The 20,845-nt window shown below is 42.9% G+C and overlaps 1 protein-coding gene across 2 annotated transcripts in view; it reads left to right on the top strand.

Annotated features, from left to right (window-relative positions):
* Nucleotides 1–1,476: 1,476 nt before the first annotated feature.
* The window catches only part of foxn2b (forkhead box N2b), a 35,487-nt gene continuing 16,118 nt past the window's right edge, over nt 1,477–20,845 (top strand). Inside the window, exons 1-2 of one of the 2 annotated variants that reach the window (XM_061233026.1) lie at nt 1,477–1,565; nt 15,096–15,712. In XM_061233026.1, coding sequence (XP_061089010.1) covers nt 1,547–1,565; nt 15,096–15,712 — 636 coding nt within the window. In that variant the 5' untranslated portion in view covers nt 1,477–1,546. Of the gene's footprint in view, nt 1,566–1,886; nt 1,993–15,095; nt 15,713–20,845 lie in introns of those variants that run through there. The other variant, XM_061233027.1, reaches the window with a different exon arrangement.

Here is a 20,845-nt window from a genome sequence, read left to right as displayed (position 1 = left end):
TTAATATGATGTTAAATAAGCCTCCTTTTTCTAATGCCAGAACTCACCACTGGTGGTAAATATTGGCCTTATCTCACCATAACAGCGAGTTGCAATCAAAGCTACAATTGCCATTAAGCAAACTCCAGACACTCATTTTTGTTGATTGCCCTCAATTGAGGTTTTTCTTTATTTTCTGGCAAGCCATCCAACAAGACTATTAGCATAAAGATTTGTTTCTGATGGTACATTTGGAAACTTGCAGATGTATCAAAGTTTTGTATATCTTCAACTGTGACCCTTCAATTTTTCTTTGCGTCCAAAACCATTTGCCACACTGTGTCTGGGGGCAAGATACAAACGCACCCTCTACTAGGCAGGTTTACCATTATTCACATGTTTTTAAACTTCTTAATTTTTTACTTAACTTAATTAAGCGTGTGAATAATGAGACCATGGCCACAGAACGTACAGATGATGCTGTCATCTCTGGAGCTGGAAGAACACAAACTTGCAGCAAAGGAACACAGAGACTTGAAGCCACAATTTTCACATTGGATATTGATGGCCTCAAAAGGAGGTCTGATTCCACGGAGAATGCTAAAAGCAAGCTGGCAACTGCACAACTGCAAGGTAATGAATAGCCTTGCCCTGGCACTGCAAGGGGCTGACTGGGGTTTCCACTTTCCTCTGGACTTTTGCCTTTGCCCACCAGGATTCTCCTGGTATGTGTGAGATCTGTGGGAAATGTCATTGTGGTTGTGCAGCAGCTGTCATTTAAAGCCACTAATTCCATCCAAAAAAGTGGTCTATAAACACCTGGCTTTGTGTTTCCGTGTTGCCCAGTTTACATCTTCTGAAGCTTGGAGAGAAAGGGGAAATCGAGCTATGAAACTGTGCATGTCCCAGCTAGTGGGTTGTATTCTTGACACAGCTTGTTGTCCCCACACTGTGAGAGTAGCAGTTTGGTGTGAACACACAGACACAAAGAAGGAGGCGAATGCTTTGCCCATTCCTGATATACTAAGATCACAGGCCTTCAGGGTGGACGGTGAATGTAGAAAGGAAATATCTATGGGTACAGCTTAGACTTGAAAAGCTTTGCTTTGCAAACATTAATTCCATATTTGATAACTACATAAAAAAGCTTTTACAGAAACTGAGAGACACACTGTTCTGGATTATTTATTTTAAAATTAAAAACCATGCTTGTGCAAAAAGGTTAAGCTTTAACTACCTAGCAGTTTACACTGTTGGGTTCCATATGATTACACAACGTGGGCAGAAACTGTCGGCGTAGTTGGGATAACCAACTCTGTCATCTGACAAGTCAAGGTTTGACAGTGGAACTAACTGCAGGAGTCCCCCGCGAAAATGACGCACATAGTAATAATCCTCTTCCTTTTGATTGGCTAACATTCTGCCACGCAAGTGGAAGTTCTGGACTGCCTCCCTCCGCCTATCATGAAGGGCGAAATACAGAGTGCAGCTAGATAGATTCACAGTGCTTTGAGTAGGCTATATTACTAGGTATTTCCCTTATAACAGTTGTGAACGGCTCAACTACATGAAGAATGTGACAGAACGTAAGAAGTCAAGCCTGTTCAGTCTGTCATGGTTTGTAAATCATTGTTATGGTTTTAAATTGATTGCGTTTCAAATTATGAACCTCTGCTGTGGTACAAAGTGAACTCGTTTCAGTGGAGCCAAAATGGCGTTCACAGGAGGCGCAGTTACGTAGCTCAAAGTGCAACTTGCGCTGCGGCAGTTGTCATGATATGTCGAAGAGTAGAAGGGAGGGGAGAGGAGAGGAGGGGTGGGATTGGCTAAAGTGGCCTTGTTGCTTGGCGACGGCGGGGGGTTTGGTAGCGTTGTCGTGCGGTGTGATCTCTGCGCTGCGTGGCTGGAGGAGGCAGCCGCTGATCTCTGACAGTGCGCGAGAGACAGTCATCTATACGAACACACTGTACCCAGTCTCAGCTGTTTCGCTAAAGTGGCACAGCATGCATGAATGTAAGTACATAAAAAGTATCCTTAACAGTTTATATTTGAACAAATAACAATATTTTGGAATGGTTTCTGCATTAAGTATTATGTAAAAAGTGATGTATTGAAGGGGAAACGTGACGAGCCAACGTTCACTTCCCTTTTATTATTTTTAGAACGCATTCACTGGAGTGGTTGCGAACAATGCCCGTTACTACTTTCTAGACGAGCAAAGCTACTTCGTTTTTTAAAAGAAATCGTATTATTTTTGTCTATGTGTTTTAACTTATATGTGTCTGTTTATGTTTTGTGGGTTTATTTTTACTGATTTGCTAAATAAATGACACATCAATTTAAATATACTGACAGGCGCACCCAATATTATTGGCAGACATTATATACCTGTGTGCCCGACGAGCTTCTTGATAGCTAACATTTCAGGAAGTGTTTTGACACATCTTTTGCAGCGGTATGTGGTGTGATTTACTCACTGGCTAGCTGTTCGCTATGCTGTAGCATACATCGGTATGCGGTTCTCGAACGGTAATTTGGGTTCACGATTTCATTTTCCGTTCGCTTGTGCAGACTTATTTTAATAAATATGAATTCATCTTGTCTGCTCTGCTCTGGACATTTTATTTTGGAAACTACCTTTCTATGATGGAGAACTTGTTTTTTGTAATTGCTGGTGTTTCACCTTAGAGTAAAAGTGCGCTGACCGTCACCAATGGCTAACACAAGAGATGACAGTGTTGCAGTGGTTACAAATGAATGTTAGAAACAGGACTATTTTGTGGCGAGAATGTAGGGCAACTATGTAACATGAGTGAGAAGGGGTGGGATCTTATTTTTGTATTCGCTTGTCGCCTTTACGGAAATGCTGCATTCCTTACTTTTTAATACAGGGCTGGAATTTGTTTAAATGTATGTAAATATTAACATTGTACATACAATGTCGGATTAAGAGGCCACATTTGCGCATTATTTCCGGTGAATATTGTAGATTAGGTCGTTGAGTGACATTGACACGTGGTCAGGTCAGCGCATAGCTGAGCAAGCGAAAGGGCTAGCCGTCGTTCCGCTTCGACGGGCACATGCTTTATTTCTGGTGCTGTGGAGTGTGTTTTCGTCCCAACACCGATGACTGAAGGCACGCGCGTGTGTAAGCCGCCCTTTGCCCGCGTGTGAAATAATACAGATAAACCAGCCAGTTGATCCTTCCACCCACGTGTCCCTTATAGAGAGGGCGAGGGAACGGTGTTGGGCGTGCAGTGTTTTGATTTTCAGCCCTACCTGGCCGAAGTCGCACTGGTTGTTTGGCAGTGTTTAAGAGATGCGAATTTTTAATTTTTGGATATTGACATTCTGGTCTGCCAGAAATAAACGCTTCCTCCGGTAAACGACAGGTTCCAAACAAATATGCTTTATCACAACATTTTCACGTCTGTCTTTTTGTGAGCATACTGGGAACCAGTACTGTGAACCCGAGGATCTACACAATGAATCCCAAACTCAAATCCTAGAGGGCTGCTGTGTCAGCTGTTTTTTGAATGCATTTCTGCACTCAAGTTCTTACTTTGAACCACACATATGGCTGAATAGTCCCCACACCTTTTTTTCCAAGGCTGTGTGGTTGCAGATGGAAGGTAAATGGCAAAAACCACAGAGATGGTGGTCCACCCGCCTGACCTGCACCATTATGAAATATCACACTGTGCCTCACTGCGTATTCTGAATGATCTGTATCTGTTTCTTCTGTTGAGAGTCACTTAGTGTCTGTTAGAAACTTTGTTTCAAATTTTGGTTTCATTAAGAAATTTTGTTCAAAGAAAATAGGATTGCGTGCAACCTTTTTTGATATCTTTCCCTTTCAACACTTCTTTGACTTACTGTCACTGTAGTTTTGTCACAGCAACAAAATACACAAAGTTGATGTTAGCAATCTGCTCAGAGAAAATATGGTATGAGTGAATATACACAGTGCAATTTATTACCCAAAACATCCCCCTTGTTCAAATGGAAGCCCAAATACAAGCACCCCCATACCCTCCCCTCTCATAACCTTGAATGGTGGAGTGATTAGGCCCATTGGCAAAGGGCACTTGACAGATTAATTCATTAGGTTTATTACATTTGCGGCAGTGTTATTTATTTGCATTTCTTGCAACAATGCTGGGGAATGGGAAAACACAAGAACAGAAATAACCTTCAATTGAACCATCAAGTGTTCTCTCTCTCTTGCCATCCAGTTTTGGTGAATCTTTTATTTGCGAGGTTTGTAATAACACATGCTCTGAAAATATGGAAACAGAGGTGATGAAAGATAGATGGTTATTTATCAAAAATGAAAAGAGGAATGGAACCTGTCTGTTTCACTGGTGTGCGGAGGACAGGGCAGGCTGTCACTGGAGCCATCTGGTGAGTTTGTCTCCGCTGCTCACGCTGGCAAGGCGTATGCCATAGTGCGAGAGAGATATGCTGGTCCTATATATAGCCTTTGTGTGTGTGTGTGTGTGTGTGTGTGTGCGTGCGTGCGTGCGTGCCAATGTTTGTGTGTATGTGAGAGTGTTTACTCTGCTTGTTTGCAAAAGGTTAAATGTGTAAATTGTTGACCTTAATGAAAGGCATGTGTGCCATGTGCACATGGGTTATGTCTTGCTCCTTCAATAAGCCCTGGCTTTTGAATGTATTTATTAGTTTGGTTGTTTTTTTCAACCATGGGCGTGCAATAGTATGATTCACTTGTGTTTAGTTGCATTGGGCTGTGTTAAGTTTTGTCTAATTGCGTTGCACTGTGTTCAGTCATGCTCAGGTGTTCAGTGTCCAGTTTTGTTAAGCTGTGTTTGGCCATGCTCAGTTATGTTCAACCCTTTTCAGCTGCAGCAACGAAACACAGTGCCTAAACTGAGTGGCTGCTTTCATCCGAAAGATATTTGGATCACGCGAGTCCTCACAAGTCAAGATTTAAATTTGATCTGGTTTCGTTACCCTGGAATTTTCCACGTAGTCGTGCGAGAGATCGTTAAAATAATAAAATGGTGAAGACGAGGCAGCTGCGCGATTCCAGTGCGAGATGCACAGAGAGTCCATTAATGACACATGGAGAGAGAGGGATAGAGAGAGAGAGAGAGAGAGAGAGAGAGAGCGGGAGAGAGGGGGGGGGGGGTCATTCATTCATCGAGAGAATAAGCTCTGTGAAAGATGCTTCTCGGAACGGTTGCTATGGGCAGCACAGTTAGGGAGCCGGTACGGGTTAACCCCTGACCGCGCTGAGGTGCTCCGCTGTTTCTGGGGCTGGTACGGTTGATTCTTTCGCTTCCTGTGTGATCGTCTCCCATCTCTGTTCAATAGCCCCGTAGTATTTGCTGCCAGCTGAGAGTATGGCCGTTCGTTTTCCCATCGCACGTCCCGTGTTTTCTGTTTTATAACTGTATGAGCTGTGAAAATGATATAATCTCTGTGGAAAAAAATAACAACATGAAAGGGGTATCCAAGTGGCGGGATTTTGGCTTGTGGATAAATAGTTTGAGCCCTCTTGGGTGTGGTGCTGAGGTTTGAATCCCCAGGCACAAAGACTGGACGTGTAATGTAGTTTAAGGTTAAGGTACTGTGTGACTGACAGATGCGTAATTGTTTTGGATTCAAATACTTATCTGTGTTTGATTGATCTTGCTTGCTGCAATTGAGCCAAGAGGACCAGAAGACAGGGCTTGCACTTTATTCCATAGGGTCTGATACACCATACAAGCCCAGCAAAGCGTAGAAACGTATTTGAATCCAAAAGAACTACATACTGTATTTGACCCATGTCTGCTGTTTGGCCTCTAGGGTTGCCTTTTTTTGACTAAAAACTAATTGTAGAATTAATATGCGGAGGAGCACAGTTGATGCAATCTCGTAGCCCTAACTCCCAATTGAGATCGGCTTAAACGTCATGGAATAAGTGCCACGCCGCCCTGTGGTAAGATAAGGTATTTTATAGAAAGTGTTCACACATACCAGCCACTTATCACGTATTAATTATGAATTATTCTGATAAAAATAAAGGCCAGCACACACAACGTTACAAAGACTGTTGGATTGGATGGCAGCAGTCACAATGAACACATTTCTTCAGCATAAAATATAGAACACCAAAATAGGAGTTTTTATTGACGGGCAGACAAAGCTGCTAACATTAGAATTAGAAACACTTAGTATTAGGAACAGTTGAGTCACTAGTCAATTTTGATGTATACCCCGTATGTTTCAAGGACTGTATGATAGAGTGAAAATCTGGATGCTGCTTAACCCTACCCCCCACTCCCGCTATGGCCCCTGCCATGTTTCCCTTTCCTTTTTTGCTCTTCTCCATCATCTTCCTCTCTCTCTCGCTTTTAGACCTGGAGGCAGCACGGGTCCTCGAGAGAACATAGCGCCGTAGTTGTCTTGGTTACATGACACCAGAGTAATCTGCGGCTGCACCGAAATTGCAATGAACACGTGTGCCCTCTAAATGAATTTCATTTCATGGCCGTGGTGGGACCCCCCTGCACTAACAACAGCACCCCTGACCCCTTCCCCTAATAAAGAAACACACCCCCACCCACATTCCCTTAATAATGACAGTGCCAACCCACTACTTCCAAATACAGTGACTCCCAGGAAGAGCACCTGAACCCAAAGGCTTTATGTTGCTATTCACTGTCCTCATAATCTTTCAATCTCTCTTTCTCCTCTGCTCCCCTATCCCTCTGAATGACTGAAGGTGACTTACGCCTGATTTATACATTATACATTGTACGACAATCTTCCTCAACGTCGCGCACCTCCAGAACTTACTCATGTCGCGGACAATGGACACGTTCGTAATTTGTTGCGCAGTGTTGATTGGCCTGCCAGGTCATGGGACACTTACCATGCCAAGGAAACTTAAAAAATATATATAATTTCAAATGTAAACAGCAGTTTGGCGTCTCATTGCCATAGAGACAATGGAACCTTCCCTGCAGGTCTTTGCCGAAGTATAAATGCGTAACGTTGTGCGAAACTCGCCGAAAGGTAAATCGGGCTTTATTTTCAGCAGACCGGAGGGCGGCGCTGCCACCCCCATTGTAAACATTGCTAATGAAGATTTAGCCTCTCCTTGGGCGAACAGCCTCTGTGGAATGGGCTCGTATACCAGTTGGCAGTCTGCATTTATTCAGATCGGAAGCTGAGCGGCTTTCATGTAGTGATGTGATCGTGCAGAATGTATCATCAATGGAAATCGAACCCCCGGCCACAAGGGGGAGCCAATACATGGACTTCACATTTGTCCGCCCCTGAGTCCTTCCCGCTGTGATGGAATCCTCAGTGACCTCAACTGAGTAAGGGACGGCATCCCGATACTCAAAATCCTCCTTTCCTCCACTGCAAACTTGTCTCCTTTCCGGAAGTATACTTTATTTTTTGAGCTTTGCAACCATTCCAAGACCTTTGATGCTTCATTTGAAAGACGGGAAGATGTGATGAAGGCTTCTTGTTAACACAGCTAGTTAATTCCCTCTCATGTGGGATTCCCCTCCAATGAAATGTATCAATAAATGAACTTTCAGTCAAGTTATTGGCCTGTTACCTTGGGCAATGCAGAGTGAAGGTGAAATGCTGTTGTATGTTACAGGTGTTTTAGGGTATGTCGGCCCTTTTCAGCTTGATTTCAATAAATTATATTCCTGCTCCAATGGCAGTAGTTCACACCAAGTCAAACGTTGTGGTTGTCACCGCTCAAATTAAGTTGCTGACATCAGAGGACATATACCCTAACCCTGCTTTGAAACAGCTGGTAGCTGGTTGACCAGTTCAGACCAGCTCCCAACTTGACATGGTTTAGCTGGTTGACCAGTTCAGACCAGCTCCCAGCTTGACATGGTTTAGCTAGTTGACCAGTTCAGACCAGCTCCCAGCTTGACATGGTTTGACAAGCTCAAGCAATGTTTTGAAACAGCTGCTAGCTGGTTGACCAGCTCATACCCAGCTAGACCAGCGATATGACCAGTTTCACCATGCTGGTTGACCGGCTCATACCCAGCTAATTAGGATTTTACAGCAGGGTATGCTTAAGCATGTTGCATAAAAATACTTAGACACTCTACTTAATTATTTTTTTATGGAACCTTACAATCTTGTCAAAATTGACTCACGAGGATGATGTGCACCTGGTTACCATAACCCCGGACCACTTTTAGTTTGCTAACTAGCCAAATGTTTCAAAACAGTTCCTTGGGGAGAACACAAGATGTGGATAATTCAAAGAGGAGCCCTATTTAGACAGGGGAGGAAAACAAATATTAGAGTTTACTTGCTTTTTTTCTGTCCCTAAAAATGCTCGTAGGGATACACTGTGAGCATTTTATTAGGTAGACCTCTACACCTGCTTGTTAATGCAAATATTTCATTAGGCAATAATGTGGCTGCAACTAAATGCATAAAAGCATGCAGACATGGTCAAGAGGTTCAGCTGTTTTTCAGACCAAATTTCAGAATGGGGAATAAATGTGATCTAAGTGACTTTGACCTTGGAATGATTGTGTTGGTGCCAGGCAGGGTGGTTTGAGTATCTCAGAAACTTCTAATGTCCAGGGATTTTCACGCACAACAGTCTCTAGAGTTTACAGAGAATGGTGCGAAAAACTAAAAACATCCAGTGAGAAGCAATTCTGCGGGCAAAAATTGTTTTGTTCATTGTTCATGAGAGAGGTCAGAGGAAGGGCCTGACTGCTCAAAGCTGACAGGAAGGTGACAGTAATGCAAATAACCACACATTGGCACACACTGAACTCCAAACCTTTAAGTGGATAGGCTACAGCAGCAAAATAAATTATAATAAATACGTAATCTAATAAATCCCTAATAGAGTGCTCAGTAAGTGTATATTCATCTTCATTTGAATATATGCAACTAACTTGAGGCACCTCCAATGGTTTCTTAAGTTTTTTAATTCAAAATATCACATAGGTGGTTTTTGCAACTGCCAAAAACACCTACACCTATGCACTAAAACTTAATTTTCACTTAAGGGACCTGTATGTCACATGACTTGAAACCCCTTTGTACAAAGCTAAAGGGGTTTCTTTTGTGCTCCAGGACCTGGTTTCTCTCTCTAAATGAGTATCCCTTGGGTGTCGCCATTCTCTGGCAAACAGGTGCTGTTAATATGTTGTGTATATTGATGGAGTTTATGTTCCTGTGGGTGGTGGGCTGGTTTCCTCTAGCTCACTATGACAGAATCTGTGGTCGCTGTTACACATACTTCCTCTTTCACTTGCAGTTTTGCGCTTTCAGTCACTGTCAGCGTGGGGTTCTTGTTGTCACGGCAACGCGCCAGTGGTAGGGAGGATGTGTGCATGTTTGTGTGTGTGTGTGTGTGTGTGTGTGCATGTGTGTGTATGTGTGTTTGTCTGCGTGGACCACCTGTCTCACTGTGCTGTTGTCATCCATCTCGATGACATCATCACCGTACACCCCCACAAGTCTCCAGGAGCATGGCCATTTATTTTTGAGCTGTGGGTTGCTTTCTCATTTTATTTTGGGGTGTTCTTTTCTGTTTTCCCTGCCACTCATCATGGGGCAGATTAATCACAACTCAAACATCCTGTGCTACTGAATTTGCATTTGTATCCTGTTTTTTCCCAAATGACAGGCAAAAAGACGTCTTGTATGAAGCTTTGAAAAGGACCATGGTCAATAATTAGTATTTACCAAGAAACTGTACTTATGTGTTCCTTTCCATTTACCTGTATATTAATTTATTTTAGATCATTTAAATGCATGCATCCATCATTCCTGTTTGGTTAAAATGTCATTTTCATCTACAAAGCTTGAAGTGTGGCGCTAAACATGGGCTTGAGGTCACGGAAAACCAGTTCACTGCGTGCTGTCATTAGAGGCCAGATTCCCCTGGTAAAGAAGGTCTGGTCTGGTTCTAGGTAATGGAGTTTGCCATTGGTGAAACTCTCTGAAATATTAATGGCCACCGCCTGGATTATGGCAGCAGTTAAATTCTGTCTTATGAGAGCCTTTAAGAAGAAATGTGACCTAGGGTAGGGGGGGGAATAGAAAAGAACTTTGTAACTTGGTGTGCAGTAGTAGCACGTTGCTTTCACACATTGCCTGCATGATACTAAGTGTCCTATTCAAATTCAAAGGCTTGGCTGGCTCCATTTGTCACTGTCAAAAAGCTTCTAGAACTTTCCAGCACTGGGAGACGCTGTTGGCAAGACCGATTGCGGAAAAGTTTTGTTTTGTTTTGTTTTTAAACCGTGATTATCATTATTGCTATTAACATTTTTTTGTTGTGATGGTAGGTGACCTCCCTGTCATGTGGTCTTTGCTGATTCCCCCAGCAATCTGTCAAGCGTCGGGAGCCATTAGCTGGTCCGTCAGTCTGTCTGATGTGAGGCAGGGGGCCGCTGAGGGCGGCGGAGAGCTGTCGCTGTTAATTACAGCAGGAGAAACGCCGCTCATCCTGTCGACATCGCGGTGCCTTCCGAGCTCGCTTGTCAAAGTCATGACCGCGGGGTTTGGTGTATACCAGTGCCGTCCGTTGCTTAATGACATCAACGCTCAGTGCAATCAGTGGAATTGATCTTATCAGTCCTGCACTGAACCTTTTGTGGTCCATGGAGCGGTGTCATTTCAGTGCCGAGAGCGGTTGTTTGGTGGACGTTGTTTGTGTGGGCCAGTTTATGGAGATTTCTCATTTATCTTTGCTTTTTACCTCCTCTCTCTACCTCCCTATCACCGCCTCCTTTTTCTTCGTCAATTCATAATAAGCATAATGAGGTTTCCAAGCATGAGTGCTGGACCCTATTGTTTCCAAGCATGAGTGCTGGAACCATATTGTCTTTCTTCCAATGTTTACTATTGTTACGCCCTAAAAGTGTTGGCAGCTAGGTTCTTTTGGTCACCCACTACTCAGGTTGGGAAAACCATCCAGATTGGCCAGATGGTGGCAGTGTAACATGTCACAGCATGTGGACTATAACTCTTTAACCGTTTTAAAGTCCTCCATATTTGATTTCAATTCACATTTTTTGAAAAACTCTCCAAAAATGAACGAAATAGCCGCTCCATAAACAGGCAATAAAAAATGATGTGGGATTATCAAAGAAATGCTAATCACTTTTGAACACAAAGTTGGATTGTCATAAATGGCCATAGCTCACAACCAAATGAATTAAATATTGGGCCCTGGTCCAGACGGATAAAACTTCAAGAAATATGGCCACCGTCAGCCAATCAAAAGTCAGGACACAGTAGATGGTCCAGTAATCATGAAATTTGGTCCATATGTGTCACTTGTCACTGACTACTAGCAAAACTTGGTAAGAATGGGGCAATAGGCGGCACTACTGTGGTTCGTCAAACCTGAGAAAAGTATTTCAAAAACCCTATTTCTCACTGTCTTTGCAGGACTGTCATGACCTTTATATCTCCATAGATGTCTCTACCTGTAGAACAAACTTTGTGAGCTGCAATGCCATGCTGGATTTCTGAAATAGTAGAAAAAAAAGAAGTAAAGTAATGGCCCAATTGAATCACATGGTGGCACACAATGAGTTTTTATTGAAAAATCATGAATTCAGTGAAAGTCACTGTTATCTTTTAAGAGATGTGAAATTTGCAGTAGTGATCAGTTTCCTCTTCTGGAACATTGATCTGTACTTTTTCAGCCTCTTGAATGGGCTGCCATTTTGGAAATTATAATAGCCATGTGCCTCTGTGCCAAGTTTTGGCCGAACTACATGCGTGAGACCTACGAAACTTGGCACATTGGTAGAATGGCATAGTTGAGTTTTGGATGTATGTGATTAGACACCATGTATCACTGCTTCCAGCTATATTCAGTATTAGAATCAGTAATATGTCTACCGAAGTTAACAAGAAACATTGTGCAGCCAGAAGAAGGCAGAATATGAACATGTAGCACATCATGTCCAGAGGACTGGTTTCCAACAGGTGGCATTGCCACGCCACTGCCAATCGGGTCTTATTGAGATTTTATAATGATCACTATAAATCACTAGAAATATCACCTTTCAGTGCAAATTTCACTTTCAGTGCAAATTGATTTATTTCTCTCTTTTCAAATTCAGTTTTGTTTTTGGCATTTCTCACTCGTCATATAATCCAAATTGCCATTATTAACTATGAATGATCTTTGATTTATTGTTGGTATTATAATTTTGCTTCAATTCCGACTAATAAAGTTCTTGATAAAGATTACATCAAGTGCCCTGATGGGTTGCGCTGATGGAGGTTGGTTAAGTACAGTGCTTGAGGTAGGGAGTTGAGGAGGTGTGTTAAATAATGGGTAACCTGGGTGCTTGAGTGGAACTGAGTGCGGTACTTAAGGCTCCCTGAGTGTGTGAGGGGAAGATGGGCGCGTTGCCCGGAGCTCATTAGCGTCATGCTGCTAACTGGGGATAATGAGCCCCTCTTCTGTTTTTGGGCCCACCCACTTTTGAGCCAAAGCAGTGGGAAACCGGGTGAATGGGAGGCAGAGCACTCCCTCCTGTGAAGTGGGTAATCTAACCGTGATGCAAGCCAGGGCTGACAGCATCCTGGGAATTTTTACCCCCCCCCCCCCCCCGTTTCTCAGAGGATTGCCCTCACAGTAGAAAAAAATCAGCTAAAAAAAACAGTCGTAGAGGAGAGCCTTGTGTGCCGACTCTTGGCAACCATGTGTCTCGCGGGCCAATCGCAGCTCTACAAACAACGCCAAAGAGCGTGTGTACGGGCTCTTATTTCCAGTTGTAAATTGCTTTTTAGTACTACACCGCATCCAAACTTTCAGCATTTTCCTGTGGCTGTCAGGTGAGTTGACTGCTCACTTTTGGCAGTCTTTTCAGATGAAGGTGGCTTTAAGAGTGAGTTTCTTTTCAGAATGGAGAGTGAGACAATGGGAGGGAGACTGAGGAGCTACATATAGCATAGGTTGAACACACACAAGCATGCACATACACACATGTACACACACATACGCACACACATACGCACACACACAAAATACCAAACTTTGAGGACTTCACCAGTTTACTCGATTTCTGTGCTCGGTATATTAACATACCATTTTCTATTGATTCCACACACACACACACACACACACATAAATGAATACACGGATGACACGCACACAATCACAAACATGCACAGACAATGTTCAGGAATCTCTCTTTGTTTGGTGTTATGGATATGTACAAGGCAGACGATCTTCACCTTTTCCTTCAAGTTCCATTACTTCCATTTTTGAGGTTTGCTTTTCCATTGGTTTTCCATTTATTCAGAGCTGCTGCCGGCAGACTCCCCTCCTTCCTGAAGTGTAGTTTCTCCAGAACTTTCCAAGCTTCTGTAGGCTCCAGTGAGTTTGTGTTGAGAGCATTCACTGCAGGAATTTCAATCTGTGTTCTGGTTGAGGGATCAAAATGTCCACCCCCATCCGCATCACTGTGTTGTGTAACAGAGCCAGTCTGTCCTGGGACGTGACCCAAGTTTGACCCTTGTTCATTGTACATATTGACCTGAATCTGCTGCACCAACAGCATCCACCATGTCTCCTTGTTCTATGGCTACTGCACTGAATGTATCCTCTGCACCCAATCAGTCAACTCACCGACTGCGTCTACTGCACCGACTTTATCCACTACATCCACTGTACTGAATTCACTGGCTTTATCCACTACATCTACTGTACTGAATTCACTGGCTTTATCCACTACATCCACTGTACCAACTGCAACAAGTTCATCCAGTACATCCACTGTACCAACTTTATCCACTACATCCACTGTACTGAATGCACTGCACTGAGATGCAGTGTACCCATATGTGCCACAGGGTGCTACTAACCTAAAAATAATTTCTCTACAACATATTTATATGTCATTCTACATAGTCTTCTATCTGCTGTTTGTGTGTCCCTGCATGTTTATGTTGCATTGGTCTGACACGTGGGGATTCACCATTTCTGAACTCTAATCACGACGGTACAATTAGACAGCCTCCTTAGAGGTCCTCTAGTCATCCCTTGAGAGTATCTCCATGCAATCGAAAAGCAAATGATATAATTAATTATTAGGACTGTTGCTCTCCAAAGGAGAATTGATTTTCCACCTTTTAAGGAGACTGTAGGGACGTTCACAAAACCCTTACCCAACACTCGGGGAGCCAGCACAGAAAGTCATTCAGAAGAGGTGAAGCAAGAAAGATAGTGAGTGAAGGAGACTGACAGAGGAAAAAACCAGAAAGCAGAATATGGCAGTTATATCTAAAAAGAAACTATTTGTCAGTGTTTGTTTACTACAGGAGTTAGACCTCACTCCTGGGCCTGAATTGGTTGCTGATATTAAGGGCAAAAACGAAAACCAGCTCACCCTGCAGCTCTCCAGGACCAGAAATGAGGACCACTCAGTTAGACTGTTATAATGCAGTAGTCCAGTGTGAGGGGGATTTTCTTAGAACAAGTTAAAACCGTAGTCTCATTGTGTATGCTGGTTTTTATTCCAGCCTCTGATCTTGATTATATTATTAGTTCAATTAATTGCTGAATTAGGGCTGTAGGTTTGCACATAATGTATAAAGTGAAATGTGTTATTTGTGTTATGTAATTAACAACTTATATCCTGTGCTTAAATGCAGTTAAATGCATATGTCTGGATGAGTAATTGGAATCATTTAAGGCAGCATTACTGGAATGAAAACCTGCATACATACGGCCCTCCGCCAATGAGTTTGAGACCACTATGTAATTCCATTGTACAAGACCATTGTAAATCCCTTCCTATCATTGAAAAAGGCTCACTGACATGTTGATTCACCCTCTGCCGAATTTATGGTCCATAAATTCGGGTTTCAAAATATACAGTTGACGGCCCGACACTCTGTACTGAAACATTGTACGAACAATGGTTGAAATTCAAGCTCATTGGTTGAAAATTGGTTCTAACTGCCACAGCCAATGGCGTTTCAACGTCACAGATAAGGGGTACGCATTAAACAGTGTTGTGGTTTGAAGGTGTTTGTTGCTGCTATTCCTCTCCTGACCGTTAGAAGTCCGAAATGACCTACTGCACCTTTAAAGCATTTGCCATATTCCTTTCCTTCCTCTACAGACCCCCCAGGTGCAATGGGTCCTATAATCGGGATGTCTCCAGACAAGAAGGCGGAGGCCCCGGGGCCGCGGGCGGAGCGGACGGGGCTGCGGACCGCGTTGGGGGCGGGGACCCTGCCCGAAGCGGAGAGCGCCGCCAGCCCCCGGGCCACCAGCCTGGACGGGGTGGGCGGTCCTGAGAGCGTGACGGAGGACGAGGAGCTAACCAACCTCAACTGGCTCCACGAGAACCTGCTGCAGAACTTCACGCTGGGCGGCCCCGAGGCTCAACCCAGCGGGAGCCCCCTCTTCGACATCGAGGGAGACGGAGGCTTGCCCCACGCCCTCTCCTCCTCCTCCTGCTCCTCCTCTTCCTCGCCGTCGTCCGCCTCGCTCCCCCGCGGGCGGACCCGGGATAAGGACCCACTCAAGTCCAAGCCCCCCTTCTCCTTCTCCCTGCTCATCTACATGGCCATCGAGCAGTCCTCCCGCAAGTCCCTCCCCGTCAAGGACATCTACGGCTGGATCTTGGAGCACTTCCCTTACTTCTCTAGCGCCCCCACTGGATGGAAGAACTCGGTGCGCCACAACCTGTCCCTCAACAAGTGCTTCCGGAAGGTGGACAAGAGCCTAGGCAAGGTGATGGCCTGTTTGTGGGGGAGGGGGACACGCTTGAAATACACACTTGAGACACACACATCCAACACGTGTGTCTCTGACATGTACACACCCAGTAAATACACCTTACGCACGCACATACACACACGCACATGAGCCTGAAACACGCTTGCCAAAAACCAATCACTCTCAGACAAACTAACTGACTCTTCTCCCTAATTCATCACACGAGAGTTCACGGTTGGACTTTCTTTTGCCGGCAAATGTTTCTGGATGAATTTCAGTTTTTTGGTCAGCGATATTCTATGCATGACAGCCATGTGCATGACAGCCATGGGTGTTTATTGATACGTCGCAACATAACCTCGCATTTTTATTATTATCAATATTATTATAATTTTTAAAAACATAATGGGCCAGATTTATAAGCCTTTTGTGATGATTTTCTGGCACACATATGACACATTCTGCCCAGGAAACATGCGTTGTATGTATGAAAGAGGTGCATGGGGCTGGAGCTGCAGTGTGTGTATGTAGCGTGGTTAGCTCAGCTAGTTTGCTAGTAAGTCCAGTGAAATGCAGTGAAAGTGAAGGCTTGTGGCAGGTTACCGCGACAACACTCCCTGTTGACGTAACCCTCAAATTCAAAAGAACGTTGTTGCCCTTGGCTGGAGGCGAGTTAATCTTTCGACTGGTAACGCGATTGTTCAACAAATATTTGGACGAGTGAGAGGCCGGGGTTCAAATCTCACCTCGGACTCACCCGTTACATATGGCAAGTCATAGCAAGCTACGCTTCTCTCTTTAATGCATATGCATTTAAGGGCGGATTGTGCAAATAAAGGGCAGAGATATTATATGTGTGGCTGATTATGTATTCTGTTGAATTTACTACAGTTCACAGAATTAACAAGGGTCGTTTTTTGCGCAAAATTTATCCGCCTCCAAATAGCAGGCGTAAACTGAGACAGAGACACAGCTCCGAATCTTCAAATAAGTTAAAATAATCTTTGCAGCAATAATCACACTATTTCAACTGCAAGAAATCATCAAACAGATTATTAATATTAAATATGAATTAATGATTGCAGCCAAGTAATAATTAAGGTGTTGTCACAGAAAATATTTAGAAAATAATTTATGACCTGTATCTCATGTGAAGCTGAGGGAAATGATTTAAATAATGTGCTCAACCATCATGTTTGAAGTTGAAAAAAAATTGTTGCCACTAGTATGCCAAAAATATGAGTTGCCTGAATGCATTGCTATGCATTGCTATGCTATGGACTTTTGTCCACCGTGGAAAGACTTGGAAAGAGATGGCTTTTTGCCTTTATCAGAACATTTTTAGAAACAGAGCATGCTCAACTGGAATTGCTAAAATATTAAAAACAGGGTGTTGTGTTTGTTTTATTAGTTATCCAAAACAATCACTGAAAATAAGCAGGGAACGACTTCTATGACAAACAACCAGCCATACAAATAAAATATGTCATGTCTCCGACACAATGTTCCCATTCTATCCCGGGAATAGTCAATCTCATTGCCAAGTTACATTTTGCATTAACAGCCACCACAGCTGAAATATGTACACATTTTGTCCTGCGCTGGATATGCTTTTATGTGGCAGCCAATACAAGGAATATGCCACACGCAGTGAAGACAGTCAATGCATTAAACACGTGTTTTAATTGCGCTGTTTAATATCTGCCTCTTTATACGGTTGATAGGTTGATAGGCAGTCACATTCGCTGATTGCGTAATGAGCTGTAGCCTTCGTAAATACAACCTTAATTTCAGGCAGACTGCGACACCAACATACCCTCTTCAGGCCGAATTTTCCACTGTGATGTACGTAAATGTGAAATATGTAAACAAATCATACAGGATGAATTGGGTCAAATGGCAATTTGTACCTGCATGCATTCAACATGTTTTGCATAAACATTTTCTCGACAAAAGGAGCTGCTATGATCTTGCATCATTAGTTGCTCATTGAACCATTTTATACTTTGAATAGAAATGCATACTCTCTCTCAGAAAAATCAGAAAAAAAACAATCTTTGATGCGAATCACAATTTCCGCTATTCACCACAGCAAATAAGCCTATATGGACAGTAGGCAATACACAAATTGGCGTTTGCATGCAGTGCATTATAATGCTTTCAACAACAAGACAATAAAACAACAATTTACTGATCATCTCAAGCTCATCTTTAGGCCTATTCAAGTTTTGACAGAGTAGAAGCAGCCTATTTATGGCATTCAAAGAATAACATTAGGCCTGTAATGGAAAGCCACCACCTTATCTGAAACCTTCCACTCCTTCGCATACTTCATGACACGGAAGTGGGCGGCTGTTGACTTGAAATCGAATGTACGTCTCGAGATTAATTTTAGCTGTGTAAACTCTTACAGGTGGTTTCTCCGTGTGGCTTTGATTCGATTGAAAAGCTCCATACTGGAAGTTGATATTGGGGTGAAGATAAGTTGCTGTTTTGAGACAAAATAAGAGAAATTCATATTTGAAGTTGAATGAGTCAATATTGTGGCTAGACTCTAGTATGTGTGCTACCATCATGTGATAAAAGAGGAATTTGCTCAATGCCGCAGAACCTCCTTCAGGGAAAAGGCATGGACAGTAAGCACACTCAAGAAGTTATACTGAGGCAGACGGACAGATGGACACACACACACTATTGCTCTGGGAATATGTTCAGTGCCATGCAGGACTGTGTCTATTGCTCTGTATGGTCTATGTCTGGTGTTTGAAGACAGAGCTGTATGTTGCAGTCACAAGACAGTTGTAAAGATGGCATTTGTCCGATATGTCCTTATCAGGATATCCTGGTAATCACTGCAACAACCTCTAAAATGGCTGCTGATATCACTGTTGGTGTGTCTACATTTTTTGCGTTTGAGTAATCGGTTAGAATTTTATTTATATTTTGTGAAGATGTCCATTGGTTAAGTGGCCAGCTAGTAGTCTCCCTGCAAGCACACAGATGTAGTTTAACATAGGTTAGCCTGACATAGGTTAGCCAGAGAACTGTGAATGTGTTTTACGAAAAGCAATTCTTTTCATGATTTCATTTTCCTGAACTAAGTAGCTAGCTACCTGGAAAAATAGTTAGAAATATTATATACGTATTATTTTTTTTACTTGTGTATCTACCAGACTGTAATCTGCCAAATGACAAAAAATGTAAAAATGTAATCCAGGTGCCTTTTCAGTTTTTAGCTCTACATTCAAAGACAGTTGTGAAGGATGAGGGCAGCAAGCAACTGACTTGCAGTCGAAGCACTGGCAGAGTCTATGGTGTGGGTTAAAGGAGCAGTGGAAGATGAATTGTGGAGATTGTGTGAGGGGCTGCAAGTTAGGGTGTAGAGGCGGCACGAGAGTGGAGTGAGGCACTGTTGTTTAGTGTTTAGGGTGCAGTATAAAGATGGAGTGGGGTTGCCGTAGTTTACGGTGTAATGTGAAGAGTAAGTGTATAGTTTAGGGAGTATGTTGCAGGGTAAATGTATAGTATAGGGTATTGTGTGCAGGTGTAAGTGTATAGTTTACATCACAGTGCAAAATTTGGCCTGAAGAGGGTATGTTGGTGTATAGTTTAGGGTGTAGTGTGCAGAATAAGTGTATACTTTTTGGTGTACTGTACAGGGTAACTATAGTTCAGGGTGTGATGTGCTAGGTAAGTGTTCTAGTTTAGGGTGTAGGGTGCAGGAGTTGCCATTGATCAGTATGTGAGATTTTCTATCTGCTTTGAGCCCAGCTCTGGTTTCAGAAGGCACAGTCTGGTTTCTGTTTCCATGGTGACGTTTCCTCCTTCCTGTTTGTGAGCTGGCTGGTAATCTGAGTCAAGGTTATATACCCCCCCCCCCCCCCTCCAGGACTGAGCTGGAGACAAAGGGCTGGAAACAGCTACTCTCCAACACATAAGCATGCTTATGTACATACACACACATGCTCACACACATGCTTGTGCATACACATGCATATTATATGCTCCCAACTATATACATACAGTCCGCTCCAAAAGTATTGGAACAGCAAGGCCAATTCCTTTGTTTTTGCTATACACTGAAGACAATTGTGTAGGTCATAAGATGTACATGAGATTCAAGTTTTTTATTTTCTTTTTTTTTTATTTCCTGGTATTTTTGTCTAGATTTAGATTAATCACATCACCTTTTGTATCAGATCACCCAATTTTTAGGTGAGCGAAAGTATTGGAATATGTGACTGACAGGTGTTTCTTGTTTCCCAGATGTATCCTCCTAGATTGATTGGTTAAGCAATAAATAGTTCAGAATGTCTACTCTTGGTTTTAGCCTTGGGTTTTTGCCCGTGAAGACTGCATTTGTGTTAGAAAAGATAAACCAACATGAAGACCAGAGAGCTGTCTTTGAGAGAAAAGCAAGCCATTCTGAAGCTTAGAAAAGAGGGGGAATCCATTGCACCAGCATTGGGGATAGCTTGTACAACAACTTGGTATGTCCTGAAAAAGAAAGAAACTGCTGGCGTACTGAGCAACAGACATCGAACAGGTCGACCAAGGAAAACAATAGCAGTTGATGACAGAAACATGTGAAGAAAAAACCCAAAACATCAGTCAGTGATATCAAAATCTCCACAGGGCAGGTGTGAAGTCATCTGAATCAACCACTCGAAGAAGACTTAGAGAGCAGAAATATAGAGGCAATACCACAAGATGCAAACCACTCATCAGTATAAGAATCGGAAGTCGAGATTACAATTTGCAAAGAAATACAGAGATGAGCCAAAACAAAGCAACAAGTTCTGTAACAGAGTATTATGGACTGATTAAAGATGAACCTCTACCAAAGTGAGGGAAAGGCCATAGTGTGTGGGATCTGCTCATGATCCAAAACATACAAGCTCATCTGTGAAGCACGGTGGAGGAAGTGTCATGGCTTGGGCTTGCATGGCTGCTTCTGGAGTATCAATGGGTTGCAGGCTTGATGCAGTTATTGCGAGCAAGGGATATGCTACTAAATATGAAGTTTTATTTACTTAAATACTCTGTTCCAATACTTTTGCTCACCTACAAATTGGGTGGTCTGATACCAAAGGTGCTTTTTTCTAAGTAGTTTAACATATCTAGGTGTAAATACCAGGAAATATAAGC

The sequence above is a fragment of the Conger conger genome, chromosome 2, assembly GCF_963514075.1.
Source record: "Conger conger chromosome 2, fConCon1.1, whole genome shotgun sequence".
In the NCBI taxonomy this organism is placed as follows: domain Eukaryota; kingdom Metazoa; phylum Chordata; class Actinopteri; order Anguilliformes; family Congridae; genus Conger; species Conger conger.
The sequence above is the reverse complement of the archived record's forward strand: the minus strand, read 5'-3'. Positions and strand labels throughout refer to the sequence as shown.